The following is a 23,587-nucleotide window of genomic DNA, read 5'->3' as shown; positions in this document are numbered from 1 at the left end:
AGTGTCTTGCGGTGAGATTTGAAGACATTTTCTGACTTCAAGTCCAGCGCCCTATTTCCACACCACACTACCTTCTACTGTTTTCAATCCCAGCTCTGCCAGTGTGGTTTTGGGTAAATCACTCAATTTCTCTGAGCCTCAGTTTCCTCATCTGTAAAATGAGGCTTCCAAGGTCTCCTTCCAGTCCTAGCTCCGTGATCCTGCCAATTATAACGGTATCGCAAGGGGTGCAGGGGGAAGGAATAGGGAGGTCTCGAAGCCATACCACCGGGAAACCTCCTTTAACCTTTGGGACCACACTTCCCGGTTTACACTGCGGCCCCGTTGCATGCTAGGTCTTGTAGTGTGCAGCAGGCCGCATCGAGGGGCGCAAGCGCAGCAGGGAGCGCAGGAGACCCCGGAAGCGCTGTGGAGGCTGCTGCGGGGCTATGCCGGCGGCGCCGAGAGCACCTGTGCCCCATGCCCCGGTGCCCGCTCTACTCGCTCTGCCTCCTGTGCGCGCTGTTGCCCCTGCACCACAATGCGCCCGAGCCCGAGGGCCCCGCTCCCGATCTGGCCCACTACAGGTGAGCAGGGGCCCGGTCTGGGAGGGGGCGGGACGGGACCTCTCTCCCTCCCGCACCCCCAGCTCCAGGGTCCCACGTTCCCCACTCTGTCCCTGGGGTCCGGGGCTGAGCGCCTGGGCACTTGTCTGAGGGTGAAGCACCCTGCGTGGGCAGCAGGGTGCAGAAATCAGGCTGCGGCGTCCCCACCTGATTTCCTCCCTCTTCTCATTTTTTTTCTCCCCTCCTGATTTCTTCCCTTCTCCCTTCCCTCCCCTCCTGATTTTTCACGTTTCCTCCTGATCTCTCACACCCTCTCCTGATTTCTTATTTCCCGTCCTCATTTCTTGTCCTGCCCCTGCCTGATTTCTTGCTTCCCAATCCTTCCCCTTTATTTCTTGCCCCCACCTCTATCTTCTCTCTCCCTTTCCTTCTTCTTCCCCTCATGCCTCCCACCTTCTTTCTTGCCCCGAATTTCTGGTCCCAGGGAGCGAGTCAAGTCCATGTTCTATCACGCCTACAACAACTACCTGGAGAACGCCTTCCCCTACGACGAGCTGCGGCCGCTCACCTGCGACGGGCAGGACACTTGGGGAAGGTAGGGCTGGAGGGCGGGGTGAGGCTGTGCCAAGGGTTAATGGGGCTGCTGACCTGGCTGGGTAGCAGGAGATGAATCTGAGTCCCTCTGACCCAAAGGGCCTGGTTCCGGAAGAGTTCTCGGCCAGCTGAGCTGAGTTGTTTGGGGCGGGGATTCAGAACAGTACTGGCTATTCTAAGCCCAACACTGAGTCACTTAGTGTCAGAGGGGGTAGAGCAGTTAGAAAATAAGACTCCTACTGTTACTCCTCTCTTTGTAGCGGGAGTAGGGGGTGGAGTGAGGAGGGATGGGGAAATTTGAGGCCCCCAGAAGGGGTTTGACTTGCCCAGGGATAAAAGGACAACTTAAGTGACAGATTGGAATCCTAAGTATCCTGGGGGGTGCACACATGAAATAACAATGATGATAGCTTGATGTTCTGTGAGGCCCTGGTTAGTGCTAATATTGAAATAATAAGAACATTTATCTTGGAGACTGGAAATCTCGGTTTCCTGGAAACTAGGTACCAACACTAGCAGTGTGACCTTGACCAAGTCAACTTTGTTTGAACCTCAGTTTCCACATCTGTTTAAAAAATCAAAACTACACTACCTGTCTCACTGGGTGGTTTAGAATAAATGTGTTTTGTACACATTAAAGTGCTATGGAGGGGCAGCTAGGTGGCTCAGTGGATAGAATACCGGCTCTGGAGTCAGGAGTATCTGAGTTCAAATCCGGCCTCAGACACTTAACACTTACTAGCTGTGTGACCCTGGGCAAGTCACTTAACCCTAATTGCCTCCCTAAAAAAAAAAAGTGCTATGGAAATGTAATTCATTAGAAGTACAGGTTTAAAAGTAGTAAGTTGAGGGCAGTTAGGTGGTGCAGTGGATGAAGCACCGGCTCTGGATTCAGGAGGCCCTGAGTTCAAATCCGGCCTCAGACACTTGACTCTTACTAACTGTGTGACCTTGGGCAAGTCACTTAACCCCCAAAACAACAACAAAAAAGTAGTCAGTTGATAGGACCAAATGCCAAAGTATATGAGACACATAGTCAGCCTTCCTACTGGTAGTCAAGAAAAGCAGTGATGAGTTGTTCGTTCTGAGAAGGACTTGAGATAGGTCTCTTGAAAGGTTGGTGTGATTTGCATGCCTATATGTTGGGGGGGGGCAGTGAGGAAGGAGGGAAGTATGAAGAAATGAGATGGATGGATAGTATAATAATTATTTCATGAGCAGAACTGAGAATGAACCTGTGCCATTGTGGGGTTTGGGTGGGGCAGGGAGGAGGCACAACAGTAAGTGCTGTAAAGTGAGGTTCTGGCCAGAGCATTGCACTGGGATATATCAGACAGATTACAGAAGGTTTTTTTTTCTTCTTTTTTGGTGAGGCAATTGGGGTTAAGTGACTTGCCCAGGGTCACACAGCTAGTAAGTGTCAAGTGCCTGAGGTCAGATTTGAACTCAGGTACTCCTGAATCCAGGGCTGGTGCTCTATTCACTGCCACCTAGCTGCCCCCATATTACAGAGGTTTTAATCTCCAGAACTGGATCTAATAGATTGTGTGTGTGTGTGTGTGTGTGTGTGTGTGTGTGTGTGTGTGTGTGTGTGTGTAAGTACCCTATATTTTCTGATATTCTTTTTGTTTTACATTGACTGTCCTCTCTTTTGCTTGTTCTCTTTATCTTTTCTGCCCTGTGCTCAGCATTCACTCCAGGCACCTCTATTCCCTTAGGATTTGAATTCCTCAATTGTAGAATTACTTCTAGAAAGTAGCTAACTGTGAGAGGGTGGGCTCTAAATCTGCATAGAGGGGGACTGAGCTAGAGTAGCTGAGGCCCAAAGAGACTCCCTACATCTCTAAAGGATCCTCAGTAAACAACAGAGGTGCTTCATTTCTCAAATATATAGGGAACTGAGCCAAGTTTATAAAAATAGGAGTCATTCCCCAATTGATAAATGGTCAAAGGATATGAATAAGCAGTTTTCAGATTAGGTAACATGATAGGGAAAGAAAATGACAAATGCTGGAGAGGATGTGGAAAACTAGTTACACTAATGCACTGTTGGAGTTGTGAACTGGTCTAACCATTCTGTAGAACAAATTGGAACTGTGCCCAAAGGGATATAAAACTGTGTATACCCTTTGACCCAACAGTATCACTACTAGGTCTGTACTCTAAAGAAATCAAAGGGAAAGGACCAAATGTACAAAAACATTTCTAGCAGCTCCTTTTGTGGTGGCAAGAATCGGAAATTGAGAGGACGCTCGTCAATTGGGGATTGGCTGAACAAGTTGTGGTATATGACCGATGGAATACAGTTATGCTATAAGAATGGCATAGGGGATGGTTTCTGAAAAACCCAGGAAGACTTATATGAACCGATGAGCAGAACCAGGAGAATTTACAAGAGCAATATTGTAATGATAATCAACTGTGAAAGACTTAGCTACTCTGATCAATGCAATGAATGTTGTGGATACAACAGTTCCAAAGGACTCTTGATGAAAAATTCTATCCACCTCTAGAGAGAAGTGACAGACCCTGCAAATTGAAACAGTTTTTCAACTTTATTATTAGTTTGATTACTTTTTGTAACATTGCTAATATAGAAATATGTTTTGCATGACTTCACGTGTATAATGAGTATTATATTGCTTGCTTTCTCAATGCTTGGGGGAGAGACTAGAGGGAGGGAGAAGATTTGGAACTCAAAATGAAAAATGAATGTTAAAAAATAAACATTAGAAAAGGAAACAATGGGTTTTTTTTTGTCCTTTTGCAGTTTTTCTCTGACACTGATAGATGCCCTGGACACCTTGTTGGTAAGTGTCTTTTTTGTCTTATTTCCTTTCTCATGTTGCTCTTTCTTCACTGAGTTTATTTCCGTTAAAAAAACAATCCACCCCTGCATGTTTTTCCTCTGGTTATTCAGAATTGATACTATCAAATCACTCAATTAAAGTTGTGGAGAATTAGTTCTACTTTACTGGCTTCTCCTCAGGAGAGTGTTTGTGATCCTGGCTGCAACATCGACCTGCCCCAGGAGTGGGGATCAGAGCAGCCCAAAGGGGCCTGCCAGGCTTGGGTGGTGTTAGCTTCTAGGAGTCTAAGGCAGTGCTATGTACAGTGAGGAAAATGCAGAGAAAACATGATTCTGATCCTCAGGGAGCTTACAGTTTTGATGGAGAGACAGGTCTCTCTTCCTCATCTCCCAATCAGAAAAGTTAAACGATGAGACACAGAAATAACATCACCACACAACATAACATGAGAGTTATAAGGCAATTTCTACCAATGCCCATTATGGTTCAGAGGTGTCAAAGATCCCTCTAGGTTGGCATAACCAAGATAGTTTCTTGTAGGAAGGTGTGAATTTTTAGCTGGGCCTTAAAGGATAAGTGGGATTTGTGTTGGCAAATTAGGGTGGGGACTTTTCTGGCAGGAGGACCCACATGAGCAAAGACAGAGGCAGTATTATAATGAGGACAGTCAGACTTGGTCTGGCAAAAATAGAGGATTTTACACGGGAGGTTAATGAGTGATCAGGCAGAAAGGTAGGTAGGTCCCATGTTGTGGAGGACCTTGAATCCCATGGCAATGAGTAACCACTAAAGGGCTTTGAAAATGTCAGAATCAAGGTTTGGGGAAGATTTATTTGGTGGGTGAGTGCCTGGCCACCTGGGCTGAGACTCCCCTGCCTGATTTCTCATCTCGCTGTCTGATTGCTCATGCTGGAGCTAGGAATGGTGACTGTTGCATTGATCTGAACCAAAGTGTTGGGGACAAGAACTGGGGAAGATTTCCTTTTTCTGACTTTCAGGTAGTTTCCTTATATAGCTCATCACCTGGCTTTGAAAGCTTTTCTCCAATTAAGTAGACAGCAGCCCTGGCATGTTCCTAAAGGAGAAAAGTGGCAGCCTGAGACTAAAATCCTGAGCTAGATCCATGAACAAAAATGCCAGGGCACGGCACATAAATCTTGCGTTTTGTCTCTCTGGCTCCCTCTCCTTCCCTTCCCCCAATGGCCTCACCTCTTCTGGGATTTCCTGCCTTTGTTCTTTCAGATTTTGGGGAATGTCACTGAATTCCAGAGGGTTGTTGATGTGCTTCAGGAAAGTGTGGATTTTGATATCGACGTCAATGCCTCCGTGTTCGAAACCAACATTCGAGGTGAGTGCTGCCCAAGAGATCTCAGGGACCCAGAGCCTTTGGAAAAGTGCCTGGGTCTTTTCTTTTTTTCTTTCTTTTTTTTTTTTTTTAGTGAGGCAATTGGGGTTAAGTGACTTGCCCAGGGTCACACAGCTAGTAAGTGTTAAGTGTCTGACGCCGGATTTGAACTCAGGTACTCCTGACTCCAGGGCCGGTGCTCTATCCACTGCGCCACCTAGCTGCCCCTGGGTCTTTTCACTAGGCAAGTAGAGGGGATGTGGGGGAGAGCTGACTTCGGAAAGACAAGTAAATCCCAGGAGCCACCACCAGACCCAGTGTCTGAGAGCGTAGCCCCTCATTGTGGAAAAGAGTCAGGAAGAGAAGACACCTCCATTTCAGACATCCCAGGGTTAAAAGGACCATAGGCTTTCATCCTCAAACTTCTCTCATTCTGACTACCCTCGTGACTGTTGGGTAAGTCTTTAACCTTTCTCAGATTCCATTTCCTCATCTGTTCAAATAAATAAATGAAGGAAGGAAGGAAGGAAGGAAGTCCTTTCCCACTCTCAATTTATGATCCTCTCATCTCTTCTTAAGCATCGAACATCTTGAGTTTGCACGAATGAGCACTCAAGGTTCTTGGTGCTAGCATTGACTTGATGTTTTTCCTTCAGTGGTAGGAGGCCTCTTGTCAGCTCACCTGCTATCGAAGAAGGCCGGAGTAGAGGTGGAGGCAGGATGGCCTTGTTCCGGACCTCTGCTGAGGATGGCTGAGGAGGCAGCTCGAAAGCTTCTTCCAGGTACGGACACACCTTTGAACATTTGCAAGGGCAAGTGTGGGTCAGTTGTGTCCAGTATTGTTGACCTGAGATGGTGGGCCTAGATGTAAGTTGATTTCTCATTGTAAATAGTTGTGCTCCCCTCTGCCCCTGGGCTCAGGCAGAAAATATGGAATGGGAGAAATGACAGTCTCTGTTGCTCTGAAGACTTGCTGTCACTTTCCTGGATTTGGTTTAGGGTTGAATAAGCTGACTTCATCATTGTTGGCAGGGAAGGACTTTCAGAGGTAGGTAGCTCTTAAGGATGGCCTGATAGGTAGAAGGCCCTTGCCTTGAGTAGTAACCCTTTACTCCCTACCTTCCAAGTCTGCCACCCAACTGTAAGGGAAGCATGCGTGGCACAGGCATGTGCCTGTCTCCTGGGGTAAAGCCATGTTTGTACTGGGCTAAGGCTCACCAGCCATACCTTGGTCTCTCTATCTCTACTGACAATAGGAGTGTAGTCAGAAATACAGCTATAGGGGCAGCTAGGTGATACAGTGGACAAAGTACTGGCTCTGGATTCAGGAGGACCTGAGTTCAAATCCGGTCTCAGACACTTGATATTTATTAGCTGTGTGACCCTGGGCAAGTCATTTAACCCTCATTTCCCTGCAAAAAAAAAAAAAAGAAAAGAAAAGAAATACAGCTATGTCTGTGGATACTGAAGTTTTCTAACCGTGTGTAAACACAGACCCCACCCCCCCAGCTTTCCCCTCCCCCCCAGCTCTCCCTCCCCCAACTACAAACGCATTATGTGGGTATTTTTTTATTCTCTTGATATGCTACTTGCCTTTGGAAAGAGTACAGCCCAGATCTTAGACTATTGAGCACTGATAACATGCTCAGCAGCTTCCTTTTCAGTGGTATATCCTGTGTGATTCACTGTGCTGGGAACCCTGCCTGGCTGTTCCTTTGTTTTCGGACAATGTGAAACTCTCCAAACACTTCCAGTGTTACCTTTGGCTAGAACACTCTCCCGAGCCTATTGGAGTGGGAGGCTCTCTCTAAGCCTGTCGCCTTTGAGGAAATAGAGGTTTCTCTGGTTGGAAGAGGAAATTGCCATGAAAGCATCATGCCCAAGAGCTATAGGCGGGCAGTCTGGTTCCTGCCTTTGAATTAACATGCCAGGTCTGGCCCCTTTTTCTCAGGAAGTACATCTGTAGTCCAGGATTCTAGCCTTAGCTTCCAGTGGCCTGAGTGGGAGGCCCCGTCAGCCTTAGAATGCTCTGAGGTATGGGGTTTGCCCTGAGTGTAGCCCTTAGACCCTTGCCCAGTCTCCCAACCTCTGTGGTTCAGCTTTTCAGACCCCTACGGGGATGCCCTATGGAACAGTGAACTTGATGCATGGTGTGAATCCTGGAGAAACTCCTGTGACCTGCACGGCCGGGATAGGGACCTTCATTGTAGAATTTGCCACCCTGAGCAGCCTGACTGGTGACCCAGTATTTGAGGATGTAGCCAGAAGGGCCCTGAAGGGCTTATGGAAAAGCCGGTCAGATATTGGGCTGGTGAGTAGGACACTCTTCCTGTTTGACTCAGACCTGACACATTGGGATGGCCTCCGTGGCAAAAGACTCTGAGCCAAGAGCCAAAGTCAGGCCATGGAAACCCTAGAGAGGTAGAATGGAGAATGGGACTTGATTGGTTATTTTTCTGGAGTACTTAGGACTCTTAAAATAGACTCCCACCCAATTAGGATGGGTGTGGAGGGGTGGGATCAGGAAATGAAATTCAAAGAATAGAAAGGGGCCTCAAGTTTTTTCATCTTGAGTCTTTCAAATTTCCTGGGCATTTGGCGATATTTCCTAGAAATGTTTCTAATAATAATAGTATGATGGGGGGCAGCTAGGTGGCACAGTGGATAGAGCACTGGCCCTGGATTCAGGAGGACCTGAGTTCAAATTTGACCTCAGACACTTGACACTTACTAGCTGTGTGACCTTGGGCAAGTCACTTAACCCTCATTGCCCTGCAAAAAAAATCCCAAAACAAAACAAAAATAATAGTATGATGGATCCCATATCCAAGATGATAACAGACCCTGTGGATATGATGGGAAGAAAGTTTCCCTGTATGCTCTCATTGTATGTATCCTCCTGGTGGAGGTGGGAAGCTGTGCAGGTGTTATCTGAGGGGGGAGGGGAGGCTTGGCTGTGGGCCCCTGGTTGGGACCTCCTTCTTTCTCACAGGTAGGCAACCACATTGATGTGGTGACAGGCAAGTGGGTGGCTCAGGATGCTGGCATAGGTGCTGGTGTGGATTCCTACTTCGAGTACCTGGTGAAGGGAGCTATCTTGCTTCAGGACAAAGAGCTGATGTCCATGTTTCTGGGTAAGAAAGATTCCATCTCTGTGTGTGTGGGGGTGTGGGGAGTGTCTGTACTTAGCCTTTGGTTCTGGAAAACCAAATTAGATGCCAGTAACTCATTGTGACCCTCAGGCCTATGTGAGTGCTAGGACCTTTTTTGGTTTGTTTAATGATGAAATTTTCCTACAATGATACATTATCACAATATAAAAATAGTCTCTTGACCTTTATACTGAACATGTGGCATTTCCCAGATGGCAGAAGCCAGAGCTTCAAATCTGGTGACTGATTGGCTCCCACTTTTTGAGTTGTTTTTGCTGGAAGGAGAAGACATGACTATTGGCTCTCTGTTGAGTAGGGTTGTTGGTTTTTCTTTCTCCATGGCTCCCTCCACCCTGTTCCATCTTTGGTTGGGAGTTTGGGAGCCTGACTTCATCTGAGGATCCTCCTCTACTCTCCCAGAGTCACTTAGTGACCCTAATTTGGATGGCAGCAGAGACCTTGTGTGGCATAAGTCTCTTCTTGGGTTGGGAGCCAATCAGATGTCCTTTGTCAAACTGGAGAGATTGTCTAGCTCTCTCTCTCTTTTTTTTTGCAACAAACATTTATTTTATTTTTTTCCAGTTACATGTAAGGGTACTTTTCAATATTCATTCTCATAAGATTTAGAGTTCCAAATTTTTCTCCCTCCCTCCCTCCCTCCCTCCCTCCCTCCCTTTTCTTCCCCCTCCACAAGACAGCAACCAGGTTATATATGTACAATCCACAAGTGCTCTTTTTATCAGTTCTTTCTGTGGGGGTGGATAGCAAGCTTCGTCATTAGTCCCTTGGGATTGTCTTGGATCATTGCATTGCCGAGAGTAGTTAAGTCATTCACAATTGTTCATTGAACAATACTATTGTCACTATGCAGAATGTCCTCCCAGCTCTGCTCATTTCACTATATATCAATTCGTGAGTCTTTCCAGGCTTTTCTGGGATCATCCTGTTTGTCATTTCCTATAGCACATAGCTCTTTTTTATAATTACACTTCATTAATGTGAGATTTTGTTGATGTTGGTACGCCCTACTCCAACATAAATTGCAATCTTGTTTAGTAGATACTGCCTAACATGGGAGTTAGATGGCCCTCAAGCATGTCTGACCAAAATGTTCCCCACTTAGTGGCTAACCCAGTGAAGCACCTTCAAACTTTGCTAGTTTGTCTGGGTCTCAAAACATAAACCTAGAACTTATGCCTTGACCTCATGCTTGAGTCCTTACCAGCTTGGCAGGCCTGTCCTGAGCCCAGGCTCTGGTAGCAGAGCCTTTGAGAACCTAGACCAGGCAGCCTCCCAGCTACAAAGAAGCAGTAGAAGAGGACTCTAGCCTAGCACTGGGACTAAGGACCTAACTGTAGAAAGGCTTAGACCATCAACAAGAAGAGCAAGAAATAAGGCTTCGGTGGCTTCTGGCTTTGTAAGGTCTAAGCCCAAGAAGACTGAGCCCTCACCCTGCTTGCTACCTACTTTGATGCTGTGAGAGAGCTGATAGACTGCTGACACTGGGGAAGAAATAGAAACCATATGGACAATTTCTATAGACTTTGGAACTTCGAGAGTACAGAAAAGGGAGGAGGGGAGAGAAGCACTGGGAATGCCGCCACTATCTTTTTCAAAAACCCTCTAAGGGGGTGCAGCTAGGTGGCACAGTGGATAAAGCTCTGGCCCTGGATTCAGGAGGACCTGAGTTCAAATCCGGCCTCAGACACTTGACACTTACTAACTGTGTGACCCTGGGCAAGTCACTTAACCCTCATTGCCCCACAAAAACCAACCAAACAAACAAAAACAACCCACCCCCAAACCCTCTAACAATAGCCTCTGAACTACAAGGGAACTCAGGAATCATCTTTTCCAACCCCTCCCCTCCCCCCAAGGTACACCTGACATTCATGGTGTTGGAGCAGGTAGCCTTTATTAGTTAGTTCTCATTGTTAGGAAATTTGCCTCCCCAGCACTTTCCCCTCTTGAATTTAGCTCTCCCCTCTAGGCTGAACAGAATGAGTTGATCTTTCTCCACATCACAGAAGTTAGAGCTGCAAGGGAGAGAAAGAACCAAGGTAAACCGATTCTAGTCCAGGCTGAGAAGCAAGTGAAGACATCCTTGGCCTGGTCTGGAAAGGCTTTACATAGGGCTCCATATTGGAGAAGAAGCAGAGAACTGGCCTCTTGACTCCCTTCCTGTTGGCCTACGTGACAGCGTTCCCATGACAAGGAACTGAATAGGGCATGCCAACCTTGGGTTTTCTATGTTTTAAAAGAGGCGATTTAATCTGGAGGAAGTATTTCTGAAGCTTGATCATTTTACCCCTTTACTTACTGAATTTTGAACCATTACGACTCCATCCCAGCTTTGCCAGCTCCTTATTGGATTATAATAATGTACAGATCCCCATTCAGTGATGAGGGCTGTCTTCCTATTCCCTGACATGACTAACCCCATCTCCACTGCAGAGTATAATAAAGCCATTCGGAACTACACCCGTTTTGATGACTGGTACCTATGGGTGCAGATGTACAAAGGGACTGTTTCCATGCCAGTATTTCAGTCTCTGGAAGCCTATTGGCCAGGTTTGCAGGTAAGAATGCTTATCTTTCAGTCCCCCAAAGCCTGTTGGCTAGGCTTGAAGGTGGGAAATGATCAGAGTTGTAGTTTTACTGTGAAAATGGAAATGTGAAAGGTTTTTTCTTTTTTATAAGTTTTTATTGGTGTCCTTTTTTAAAAAACATCACCTTAATTTCCCTCAGTATCCTTTGCCCTCCTTCATCCAGAGAGCCATTCTAAAGAATAAATAATATTTTTCTAAAGACAAAGAAAAAGAAGAGGGGAAAACTCAGCAAACCTGATAAATACATCCAAAAAGTCAGAAAATAAGTGCAATGGACATCACTTGTGGACCTCCTGTTTCTGCCAAAGGTTGGGCAGGAAGTGTCTTCTCCTAACTCTTCTTTTGAACTGTGTTTGGTCTTTATACTTTTGCAACATTCACTTTTGGTTTTCCTGTTGTGTGTGGTGGTTCTTTATGTTTATATTGTTGTAGTCACTGTGTATGTTGTTTTCTGGTCTCTGTTTACTTCATTCTCTTGTAGTTCATGTAAGACTTTCCATCCTTCCCTGAATTCATCACATCAAAAAGTTATTTTCAATATACAATTTGAATTATTTAGTTTGCTTTTGTATTTGGGCTAGCCCGAGGTAAAAGAGATATAGAAGTTATAGGCTTTAAGCATAATTTCCCTTCACATCCTCTTTGATCCTGCCAAACTGGCCTGCATTCTGTCCTAACAGCAAGATGACATTCCTGTCCCTGTGCCTTTGAACAAATTGGCTCCCGTGTCTGAAGTGCAGCCCCTTTGCCTCTTAGAATCTCTAGTTCCAGGGCAGCTAGGTGGCGCAGTGGATAGAGCACTGGCCCTGGATTCAGGAGGACCTGAGTTCAAATCCGGCCTCAGACACTTAACACTTACTAGCTATGTGACTCTGGGCAAGTCACTTAACCCCCAATTGCCTCACTTAAAAAACAACAAAAAAAAGAATCTCTCGTTCCCTTCAAAGCTCAACTTAAACACCACCTACCTTCAGCCTTTCCTGATCTCCAGCTGCCAGTGTCTTCTCTGTCCCCCACAAAATCATTTTGTCTTAATTTTTTTGTGTATTAGGTATGTATGTGTGCATCTGCATGTATATAAGCATACATATAGATACACATGCATGTAGATATGTGTTTGTGCGTACTCACACATATAGACACAGATGTACATATATGTGTACACATGAATACATATAGCCACATGGATATATGTGTGTATACACGTATATGTATGTATACACAGACATGGGTGTATAGGCATACATGGATGTATGCATACATATATAGTGTGTATATGTAAATGTATATGTGTGTGTGTGTACACACATACACATGTTGTCTCTCCTGATAAAATGTAAACTCCTTGATGATGTAGCTGCCAAGTTTTTGTCTTTGGACCCTTCCTCCCCAGCACAATGCTTGTGGCTAGTAAGCCCTGAATAAATCTTTATTGACCGATGCGTTGGTTCTGAGCTAGAAGTGTCCTGAGAGAACATCTGGGCAGCTCTTCCATTTTCTCCAACTCAACTCTTACTTCCTTGCTTTTTTGTTTTCCTTAAGGTGAGAAGATTGGTGCTTTTTGTCATCTGGGAGTTCTTAGGTATTCCCCCCCCCCCAATTTTTCTTCATAAAGCTTATATAGAATTTTCTTGGACCAAGGAGAAATTGTGTTTGCAGTGGCTTTCTCCTTATGGTGTGGGGTTTCTATCAAGGTTTCTGGGGTGGATATAAAGAAAGGAAAGGGAGCTAAAAGTAACTCTAAAAACTGAGGGACCCTCTTCTGGTATCTGCAGGGTCCAATTGTTTTATCTGTTATAGTGCTTAGCACAGTGTCTGGTACATAGTAGGTGTTGAATAAATGCTCGACTGAATAACCTATGGAGTATAGATAGTACAAGATACAAGAGCTCACATTTACGTTATAAGTCACAAAGCACTTACCTCACAGCAGCTTTGTGCAGCAGATAGGACAGGTTTCATCCCCATTTCACAGAGGAAGAAACCAGGGTCCTTAGAGGTAGGATGATTTTCTAGAGGTCTCACAACTATGGACCCAGGTCTTTTGAATCCAGCAGACAGTGCTGGACTGGGATTTGGGAAGACTGAGCAAGTCACTTTACTTTTCTTTGCCTGAGTTCCTTCCTTATTGTAAAATGAAAGAATAAGATCCCATGCAGCTCTTTATCTAGGATCCTACGAATCCTGCTCTAGTCTCTTGGTTTTTTTTGTTTTGTTTTGTTTTGTTTTTGCAGGGCAACTGGGGTTAAGTGATTTGCCCAAGGTCACACAGCTAGTAAGTGTCAAGTGTCTGAGGCCGGATTTGAACTCAGGAACTCCCGAGTCCAGGGCCGGTGCTTTATCCACTGCGCCACCTAGCCGCCCCCTCTAGTCTCTTAATAGCTGTGTGACTCTCAACAAATTACTGAACCTCTCTGAACCTGTTTGCTCAGAGTAAATAACCTGACCTTCCTCCTAGGGTTGTGAATACCAAATGAGGTAATGTCTGCAAAATGCTTCCTAAAGCTTAAAACATCTAGCTATTTTTTTTTATTAAATGTTAGCTATTATTAACATTATTCCTTTTTCCATTGCACCATTTGCCTCTGACTTCCTTCACCTAATTCTCCAGGGCTTGGCTGTGGTGGTGTCAGTGAGCTGAATGAACTGCGCCAGAGACCATATGACTGAGTAGCTTGTCTCTCTTTGCAGAGCCTCATTGGGGACATTGACAATGCTATGAGGACATTCCTCAATTACTACACAGTGTGGAAGCAGTTTGGAGGGCTGCCAGAATTCTATAACATTCCCCAGGGCTACACCGTAGAAAAGCGGGAAGGATACCCACTTCGGCCTGGTGAGTAGATGCATCACCTGGTCTCTAGGCTGCTCTCCTGGGTTCTCCCAGTACCAGATTAGCCCAGAATAGGGCGGGGGAGTTAGAAAAGGACTGTGGGAGATTCCGTGGAGATCAGTGGAGATGGTGGGAAGAGCAAATCCTCTAACTCCCACTTCTCTCCAGGGGCGAGGCGCTTACCTCTTACCTCTTCCTCCCCCTGGATTCCAGAAACAGACAACCAGTTTTCAGCTGAGTGGAGATTCTTGAAAAAAGCGGGGCGGAGAGGGAGATGCAGAGTTATAGGCACTTATGGTGTTCAATGGGCTTGAGAATCAGCCCAGGAATGGGTTAGAATTCTTCCGAGGGTGTAATTAGCCTAAATTGACACAATTTTTGTCCTTTTCAATTTCCCAGACCTTCCATGAGGGGATTTGTTTTTAAAAGATGATGGGGGAGGGGGGGCCCGGCTAGGTGGCGCAGTGGATAAAGCACCAGCCCAGGATTCAGGAGGACCTGAGTTCAAATCCGGCCTCAGACACTTGACACTTACTGGCTGTGTGACCCTGGGCAAGTCACTTAACCCCCATTGCCCCCCACAAAAAAAAAGATAATCAGGGGGCAAAGCTACGTGGCTCAGTGGATAAAGCCCCGGCCCTGGATTCAGGAGGACCTGAGTTCAAATCCAGCATTAGCTGTGTGATCCTGGACAAGTCACTTAACTCTCATGGCTTCTCTCCCCCCGCCCCTGCAAAAAAAAAAGATAATCAGGAGAAAGGGAGTTTACATAGCTTCACAGACAAATACCCTTCAAGTTAACTGCCTGGAGGGAGGTAACTAAGACACCTGACCAGAAACCCAAGTACTACAAGATGGATCACAGTTAACTCACAGGGAAAGAACACTGGCCTGGGAGCAAGGATGCCTGGATTCTAAAAACAGCCCTGCCCCTGACTCAATGTATGACACTTCCTCTCTGGCCCTTAATTTCTCCCATGTACAATGAGGATGTTTTATTTAGTTGTCTCTAAGGGCCCTTCCCGCTCTTATGCTCTGTGATTCTACAACATGCATAGATTCTCACAGTCCCTTTGAGTTCAGGCAAAGTGTTATGACCCTTTTCAGATGGAGAAAATGAAGTGGAGAATTGGGATTTAGCACATACTCAGAGTCAAAGAACCATGGAGGGTTAGAGACTGGAGGAAAACTCGGATACTATTGAGTCTAACTCTCTTTTTTTAGAGATGGGAAAACTGAGACGCAGAGAGGCTGTGACTTGCTCAAAGTCACACAATGAGTTAGTAGCAGAGTCAGAACCAAGAGCATGACTTCTGGCTCCTGGCCCAGTGTCCTTTCCACTGCCCTGTGACCAACAATAGCCTCCCTGCTCTCCAAGTGTAGAAAGAATGGAGAGCCAGGGTGGGGTGGGGGGGGGGGTGAAGAAGGGAAGAAGTTAGGTCAGATGAGAGCTTCCATTTCCCAGGCGGCTTTATTTCTTTCCAATGGAGTAGGAATGAGGTTGGGGTAGGGAGTTGTGAGGTATCAGCTGAAGAGACCTCATTATCCCCTGGCCTAGTTTCTGTTCCCCAGGGGTCAGGTTGTTGCCCTAATTTTGTGTGTGTGTGTGTGTGTGTGTGTGTGTGTGTGTGTGTGTGTGTGTGTGTGTGTGTGTGTGTGTGTGTGGTGGGGTTAGGAGAGGGACGGGAACAGAGGGACAGGGACCTTCTCTACAGGTTACAGACTTAGTAAATTGGAGACTTGGTTTGGGAATTTTGTCTCTCATTCTTGTGCTCATCCTCTCCTAGCCTGGCCAACTTTAGCGATGGTTTTCATCCTTTCCATCCTTGTGATGGATCAGAAAACACGGCAGTGGACATTCTCAGTTCTGTGCTCAGTAGGATACCCTTGGCCAGGTGGACAGAGCATGTAATGGAAAGATTTGACCAGTGGCCTCGCGTCCACCTGGACCTACCCTGACCCCAACCCCTATATGCCTTTGCTTTTGGTTTTGCAGAACTGATTGAGAGTGCGATGTACCTCTACCAAGCCACAAGAGACCCCACTCTCTTAGAACTTGGAAGAGATGCGGTGGAGTCCATTGAGAAAATCAGCAAGGTGGACTGTGGATTTGCAACAGTAAGTGTTTCTCAAGACTCAAGACTGCTGCTGACATATGGCAGAGTCCTGTCACTCACTACCTGAAAAGCATCTGCTCCCAGTGTGTGCTTAGGCCCCTTCCCTTGTGCTAGTGAAGGAACCAAGGGAAGAAGGATGGGAAGCTTTCCCCTAGGCCTGGAATGAGCTCCCTTCTCATTTCCACTGCCTGGAATCCCTTATTTCTTTCAAAACTTGGCTCAAGTGCCACCTTCCACATGGAGTCTTTGTTGATGCCTCCCAGATGCCAGTTCTTTCTCCTTCCTCTCCCCCATTCTTGTCGTTTCTTCAGTCGTTTCAGTTGTGTCTGGCTCTTCACAACCCCATTTGGGGTTTTCTTGGCAGAGTTACTGAAGGGGTTTGCCATTTCCTTCTCCAGCTCATTTTATAGATGAGGAAACTGAGGCAGACAGGGTTAAGTGACTTGCCCAGCCCCATTACCTTGTCGGTTTTGTTTGTTTTTTTGGTGAGGCAATTGGGGTTAAGTGACTTGCCCAGGGTCACACAGCTAGTAAGTGTCAAGTGTCTGAGGCCGGATTTGAACTCAGGTCCTCCTGAATCCAGGGCTGGTGCTCTCTCCACTGCACCACCTAGCTGCCCCTCCATTACCTTGTATATATATTTTGCATATGCTTCTGTGTGTATGCTATCTCACTAAGAAAAGTATAAACACCTTGTGAATAGGGATTGTTCCATTTGGTCTTTGTATGCCCAGCACCTGGCACGGTGCCTACTGATTGAAATGCTTGTGGAAGAGCACCAGACTTGGAGGACCTGCCACGACTCTAATGCCATCTCTCCTATTTACTGGCTGTGAAGTCTTGTGTAAGTCAGTCTACATCTTTTGAACCTCCATCTCCTCATTTGGAAAATTCCTCTCATTCCCCCTTTGCACGTTTGTTGTGAGGCTCAAAAGAGATTGTGTGCATAAGCGGCTTTGTAATCTTTTCAGTGCCAGTATGAATGAGAGCTCCTCCACCCTTGCCCTAAACCCAAAGACTTGTTGCCCTGGATCATATAACACCGTGGATAGTTTGGAAGGCAGCCCAGCCTTTCGTAATCCCTAGTCGTCGTGTTCATAACATGGGACTGTTGTTTGTCTTATGCCTTGGCAGTGGAGGGTGGAGTGAACAAGGGCATGGATGAATGTGAAAAAGTTCTATCCTCTCCCCTTGTAGCATTTCATTGCAGTTTTTCACTGTTTGTGTTATAGGAGATGACTGGAATATGTTATGCAGTCTGCTTCTCTAGAATCTTTTCCCTTAAGAAGCCATGTGGCCTGACCTGTTTAAGAAGGGTGGATCAGTGGGTCCCTGGAGGTTCCTTCCAGATGTAATAGCTGAGGATGAGAACGGCTCGTTCCTGCTGTTCCTAGGGCCCCCCACCCAGGCATCTCTGCTTAGGATCTAGAGTAGCGTGCGATCTCCTTTCCACTGAAAACAAAGATGCAAAATTCAATATTTAGTAGAACTTTTGAACCTGATGCAACTTTAGAGAATCGCCTAGTCCAGTGGTTCTTAACCTGGGGTCCATGAAACAACTATGTTAATATTTTGATTGGTCTTTGAATTGAATTGGTTTCCTCTGTAATCCTACCTATTATCTGATTTAAAAAACATCCTGTGAAGGGGTACTCTGGCTTCAGCAGACTGCCAACAGGTCTACATCACAAAAAAGGTTCAGAACTCGTGATCTAGACTGGCCTTTTACAGAAGAGGAAACTGAAGCCCAGAGGGGAAGTGAGTTGCCCAAGGACACCAAGCAAATTACTAGCAGAGCCAGGGTTAAATGCAAGGCTTATGGCTCTCAGGCCAGGGCTCTTTCCATGCTACCGTAATGATCTACCTGGACCTGGCTAGTTTTGTGAAAGTGTCTGTGAAAGGGGGGTGTAAGAGGAGGGCATTTCTAGAGTGTTTTTGATTCAAATCTTAGGTCTTTTTCTAGGAAGAGTAGCATGAGTCCCCTAGCTCAGAAGGTGATTGTGAAGGATGGCAATTTTTTTTTTTTTAAGGGAGGCAATTGGGGTTAAGTGACTTGCCCAGGGTCACACAGCTAGTAAGTGTTAAGTGTCTGAGGCCGGATTTGAACTCAGGTACTCCTGACTCCAGGGCCGGTGCTCTATCCACTGCGCCACCTAGCTGCCCCGGATGGCAATTTTTTGATTAGTTGCTGGTGGTAGTCCTTGGCTCCCTGAAGCCAGCTGAGTCAATTTGAGTCTAGCTAAAATCTCTATTCTCCCACGATTCTTATACTGTGCCCCCATACAACCAATTCCTCTTTCTTTTTAACATTTTATTTTTTCAACTAACAAATAATCCCCCATCCCCTGACCAAGTCCCGGTTTACAAGAAAAAAGAAACACAAAAAACTTAGAACAGACATTCAGAGTCAAGCAAGATAAATTCCCACATTTCACATTGTCCAAAAAATGTAAGTCTCATACTTCATCTTGAATCTGTTACTTCTTTGTCAGGAGGTGGCCGGCATGCTTCATCATCAGTTCTTTAGAATCATGGTTGGTCGCTGCATTGATCAGAGTCCTTAAGTCTTTGAAAGTTGTTTGCCTTTTTAGTGTTGTGATTGTATAAATTATCCTCCTGGTTCTGCTCACTTGACTCTACATCAGTTTACTCAAGTCTCCTTAGGTTTCTCTGAATTCATCCCATTTATCATTTCCTGTGGCACAATAATATTCCATTACATTCGTATACCGTAATTTGTTCTCCTGTTTCCCAATTGATGGGTGCCTTCTTCATTTCCAGTTCTTTGCCACTACAAAAATATTTTTGTATATATGGGTTATTTTCCTTTTCTTCCATTTCTTTAGGGATATAGACCTAGGAGAGGTATTGCTGGGTCTTAGTGACTTTGGAGAAATAGTTCCAAACTGTTTTCCAGACTGCTGCTCTACCAGTAGCCATGCAGTCTATTCCAATCTATTCCATAGCCAAACCGGCTGACTGTCCCCTGGATACCATCCATTGCTCTTGTTCATGTCTCTCATTCCTCTAAGTTGAAATTCCACCTGAGGATGGGAAAGAAGAAGGGAGAGAATTTGGAACTCAAAACTTAAAAATCAGTGTTAAAATTTGTTTTTACATGCAATTTGGAAAAAAGTAAAATACTATTTTAAAAAAGTGAAATTCCCCCTGAACCTCAAATTCAACATGCCACCTTTCTCCATGAAATATTTCATAATTTCCTTCCCATTAATAATGATTTGCTTCTAGTTTTGTTTTGTTTTTTAAAAATAAAACTTTGTTTAGACCTCTCATGTCTACATACTAGTCAGTGCTTTTTATTATGGGTATTTAAGCATAATCTTATCTAGATGGTAAGCCCTATGAGAGCAAGGATCGTGCCTTATTTGTCTTTATAGCACAGTAGGAGCTTAATGTTTGTTGAACATCCAGTGTTGTTGAGGCCCAAACTTGATAACATTGCCCAGAACTTAAATTCTAAGAGTCACAAGTACCTCTTGTCAGAGATGTTGAGATTCTCATTTGAACTAGATTCTATGATTCTGGGTAATCCAGACCTCATCAAACCCCCATGAAGAAGGAGAAGGAACAGACAACCTGAGTACTGACTGCAGGACTGAGCACCTGTTCCTGACCGCAGTTCTGTTCTAAGATTTCATAAAGAGTATATGTATTTTTGGAGAGCTATTTTCTGCCAATATTTGCATATATTAAGTCCTCAATACCAAACTCTTTGCTGTCTCAACTTAAATGGTGGTTTGTGCTGTCCTTTGCGCCTACCCCAAGCCTGGGCATGTAACAGAAAGGTCTCCGGGGTCAGCGATGGAGAATGTGCCCCAGGGCTGGCGTTTTTCTGCAGTGCTCCTTACCACATCTCTTACCTCCATATCCAGGAAGGAGGCTGAGTTCCAGGGCCCTCCCAGATTGCATTGGAAGATGATGCATCATCTTGCCTCTGTCACTTTACTATCTGAGTGACTTTACCACTCTGAGCCTCAGTTTCCTAATCTGTCAGATGAAGGGGGTGGATTAGATGGCCTCTGAGGCCCGTTTCAGCTCTAGATCATCCTAATCCACCATGACCGAAGAATCCCTGCACTGCCTTAGTATCTCCGAATGTCAGCACTAGAAGGGATTTCAGAGGTCTTGTCTCTCTCCTTCACTTGGCAGATGAGGATATTGGGGCCTAGAAAGGAGACACGGCCTGCTTAGCCTCATTCAGTCCACAGACATTTGAGAGCCTGCTTACTCCTGCGAGATCCTGTGCTGGCTGCTATGGAATATGAAGATTGGTTTGACAAACCCTTCTCAAGCACTTGGTATTGGGGGCTTATTTACAAAGCCCTGAAATTGTAAAGCTTGTATAAACAAAAGTTGAGAACTATCTTTACATGTAACGGAAAAAATAAAATACCTTACCCATTAAAAAAAAAAAAAAAGAAAAAGTATTTACAAAGCCCTGCCCTCAAGGAGCTCCCAGTAGAGTGAGCACAGGAGGCGGGAAGAAAAGCCACACACAGATGTTGCATTCTGACTTGTGGTTATGTCACCAGAGAGGTTTTTTCAAGGAGCTATGGGAATCCAGATGAGGGAGTTCTTCGGTCCAGCTTGGGAAGGATCATTGTTGGCCTCATGTAGGAGGTGGAGCCAGGCTTGGGATAGCAGAAAGGCTTTTGGACAAATGGAGATGGGCGGGGTAAAGGAACGTACCCCAGGCCGAGGGAGCAGTGAATTAATAGCAGAGATATGACCAAAAATGAGGATTCCTGGTTCTTAGGCCAATTCTTTCTTTGCTGTGAGGTGTTTTCTCTCTCTCTCTCTCTCTCTCTCTCTTTCTCTCTCCCCTCCCTCTCCTCCTCTACCTCCCCCTTTCTCTCTCTCTCTCTCTCTCTCTCTCTCTCTCTCTCTCTCTCTCTCTCTCCACCCACCCACACACACACACACACACACACACATTTTTCCTAGATATTTTCAGCATCTTACTGGAATTAAGCTTCATTTTTCATCCAAGCACTGACCAATTAGTTTACCCTGTTGGTTTTAGTACATGAAAGAGTCTCAATATGCTTATGATACTCCACTTCCTCCTTTCTGTTCTCCTAACCTCTGTACAGAAATAGGGAGGAATCTGTGTCAGCTCCTCTCTTTTTTTCTCTTCTCTTTTTTTTTTGCAAGGCAATCAGGGTTAAGTGACTTGCCCATGGTCACACAGCTGGTAAGTGTCAAGTGTCTGAGGCCAGATTTGAACTCAGGTCTTCCTGAATCCAGGGCCGGTGCTTTATCCACTGTACCACCTAGCTACCCTATAAGCTCCTCTCTTGAGGTCTCATTCAGTTCAGCTTTGGTAGCTGACCCCCGGCTAGAAGGAAATTGACTGTATAGATGTGAGGCCTGTACCACTGCTTCGGTAGAGTCCCACATCATCTGCTTTGCCCTGGCCGGACTAAAGCTAGTTCTCTCCCTAGAACATTTCCCACCACTGACTCTTGTGCTGTTCCACATCCAGCCTTGGAGCAGACTAAAAGGGATTGCGAGTTGGAAAGCTCGTCTCAGTTTGTCACTGTCCCCAGGCAGTTAGGTCATGGGGACTTGGAACTCGTTGCTGTCCTTTGGAAGCACTCCAAGACAGAGCAACAGAGGAACAAGCCTCTTGAGTTCCTCAGCTTTTACCAAACAGAGCAAAAGAACAGTTCTTGGTTGTTCCAAATCCTTTCTGAGTCACATTTATGAATAAAGCTAGCAATCCACTGAGAATTGATTGTTAAAGGGAATGCACTTTTCTAATCGCAAACAGTTGAAGTGAGTCTGACTCATCTGTACCAGTAAACTCAATTAACTTCTAAAAGTAACTTGAAAATCAGAAGCTCTTCCAGCAACAGATTTTTGAGATGGATGTAGTGCTCCACCTCTCACCTTTACTGACTTTCTCCAAAGAGTCCCTCCTTCAAGTGATGCTCCGATTTCCTTTTTTCTCTCCTGTCTTTAGATTAAAGATCTAAGAGATCACAAATTGGATAACCGGATGGAATCCTTTTTCCTGGCTGAGACTGTCAAGTATCTCTACCTACTGTTTGACCCGACCAATTTCATTCACAACAATGGCTCCACCTTTGATGCAGTAATCACACCCTATGGGGAGTGTATCCTGGGAGCTGGAGGTTACGTCTTCAACACGGAAGCTCACCCCATTGACCCTGCGGCCTTGCACTGCTGTAGGAAACAGAAAGAAGAACAGTGGGAAGTAGAAGACTTAATGAGGGAATTTTACTCCCTTAAACGAAGTAAAAAATCCACATTAAGGAAGACAACTGCTGCCCTTGGCCGTTGGGAAATCCCAACAAAAGGGAAAGAGGCCTTGGCTTCAGAAAACCAAATAGAGATGAATGGTAAAAAGGGCTCCAAGCGTAGTGTCCCAATCCTCAGGTGTCCCAGTCAGCCCTTTACCTCCAAGTTGGCATTGCTTGGACAAGTTTTCCTAGACTCCCCATGACCACATGAAGATTTATTTTTAAGTTGAACTTTAATAAATGTGTTTGGTTTTGCCTCTGCTTTTTTCCCCCCTCAAGAACCTAAGCCTCAGGACCTTTATGATCATCGAATACAGGGCTGTCACTTTGCAGTTGGGGAAGGTGAGGTCCAGAGAGAGGGAAAGGAACTCATTCAAAGCTGAACAATGACTTAAGGACTGGGATAGGGGCTGCAATCCTAGAGACCTCCTGTGACACTGAGACCCAGGGAAAGGGAAATGACTTGCCTAGAGTCATGCAGTAAGTTAAGGGTAGAGCTGGGATCAGAATCCAGATGTCCTGACTCCTAGTACCTGCAGGTTCTTGTCACACGACCTCCACTTAGATTTCAGATTTGGGTGTTGTAATATTGGTAGAAAGTCTATTAGCAGAACCCTGAAAAATAACCTCCTGGCATGAACCCAAACTATTTTGGTACACATCAGAAATGGCTACTATTTCTCTTGATTTTAGAACTTTTGAATCAAAGGTTAAGCTTCCAGAAGGCCCAGGCTGCCAGAGTAGCTCAATTATTGGAGTTTAGTTTAGGCCCCAGTTAAGAGAGAAGTTTATGAGAAAGTATGAAAGGTTGTGGGAGGTCAGTAAAGTTAGGGCTGAGAATTGGCTGTTTCCTTCCAACTAGGGAATCTGAAAAAATGTCATAACTTGTCTGTGTGGGGGAGAGATGAGGGAAGTATCTCAAGTAATTTGGAAGCGAAAAGTTACTAAATATTAAGGAAGAGAGAGATGGGACTTTGTGCGGTACAGAGGGGGAATGTGGCACACAGGTAAATGTGCCCTTTGGGGACTGACTACTTAGTCCCCAAACCACATCCTAGGAACATTGCTCAAGTCAGCAGGTTATACTGTTCTCTCTTCATAGAATTCCATCCTCCTGAACCTCCACTATAAAAATCCTGCCCATCCTTTAAACCCCAGTTCAAATGCCAACCTCCTCTAGGAAGCTTTATCCACTAATCCACCAATTCCCCCTTTCAGGTTAGCAGCGACCTTCCCCTCCTCCCAGCCCATAAAGGTCACTTGGTACCTCTCTAATGAACATATCTTATTTTAAT

At 45.4% G+C, this 23,587-nt stretch overlaps 2 protein-coding genes across 9 annotated transcripts in view; one reads left to right on the top strand and one right to left on the bottom strand.

Moving 5' to 3' along the window:
* PROCR (protein C receptor) overlaps positions 1–1,277 on the bottom strand; it is a 28,416-nt gene extending 27,139 nt beyond the window's left edge. For 2 of the 8 annotated variants that reach the window (XM_043985099.1, XM_043985105.1), the window contains exon 1: positions 1,194–1,272. The gene's annotated coding sequence lies outside the window, so the exon portion shown is untranslated. Of the gene's footprint in view, positions 1–1,072 lie in introns of all 8 variants that reach the window. The other 6 variants (XM_043985111.1, XM_043985100.1, XM_043985113.1 and 3 more) reach the window with 6 other exon arrangements.
* Positions 329–22,553, top strand: LOC122741537 (ER degradation-enhancing alpha-mannosidase-like protein 2). The gene is given in 12 exon segments (XM_043985098.1): positions 329–352; positions 355–566; positions 1,030–1,140; positions 3,910–3,949; positions 5,192–5,297; positions 5,951–6,076; positions 7,394–7,605; positions 8,287–8,428; positions 10,901–11,025; positions 13,747–13,891; positions 15,885–16,006; positions 21,992–22,553. Coding segments are annotated over 12 exon segments (1,869 nt in total). The 3' UTR covers positions 22,496–22,553.
* The last annotated feature ends 1,034 nt before the right edge of the window (positions 22,554–23,587 follow it).

This window comes from Dromiciops gliroides, chromosome 2 (assembly GCF_019393635.1).
Source record: "Dromiciops gliroides isolate mDroGli1 chromosome 2, mDroGli1.pri, whole genome shotgun sequence".
NCBI classification, from domain to species: domain Eukaryota; kingdom Metazoa; phylum Chordata; class Mammalia; order Microbiotheria; family Microbiotheriidae; genus Dromiciops; species Dromiciops gliroides.
This window is presented reverse-complemented; position numbering and strand designations above follow the sequence as displayed.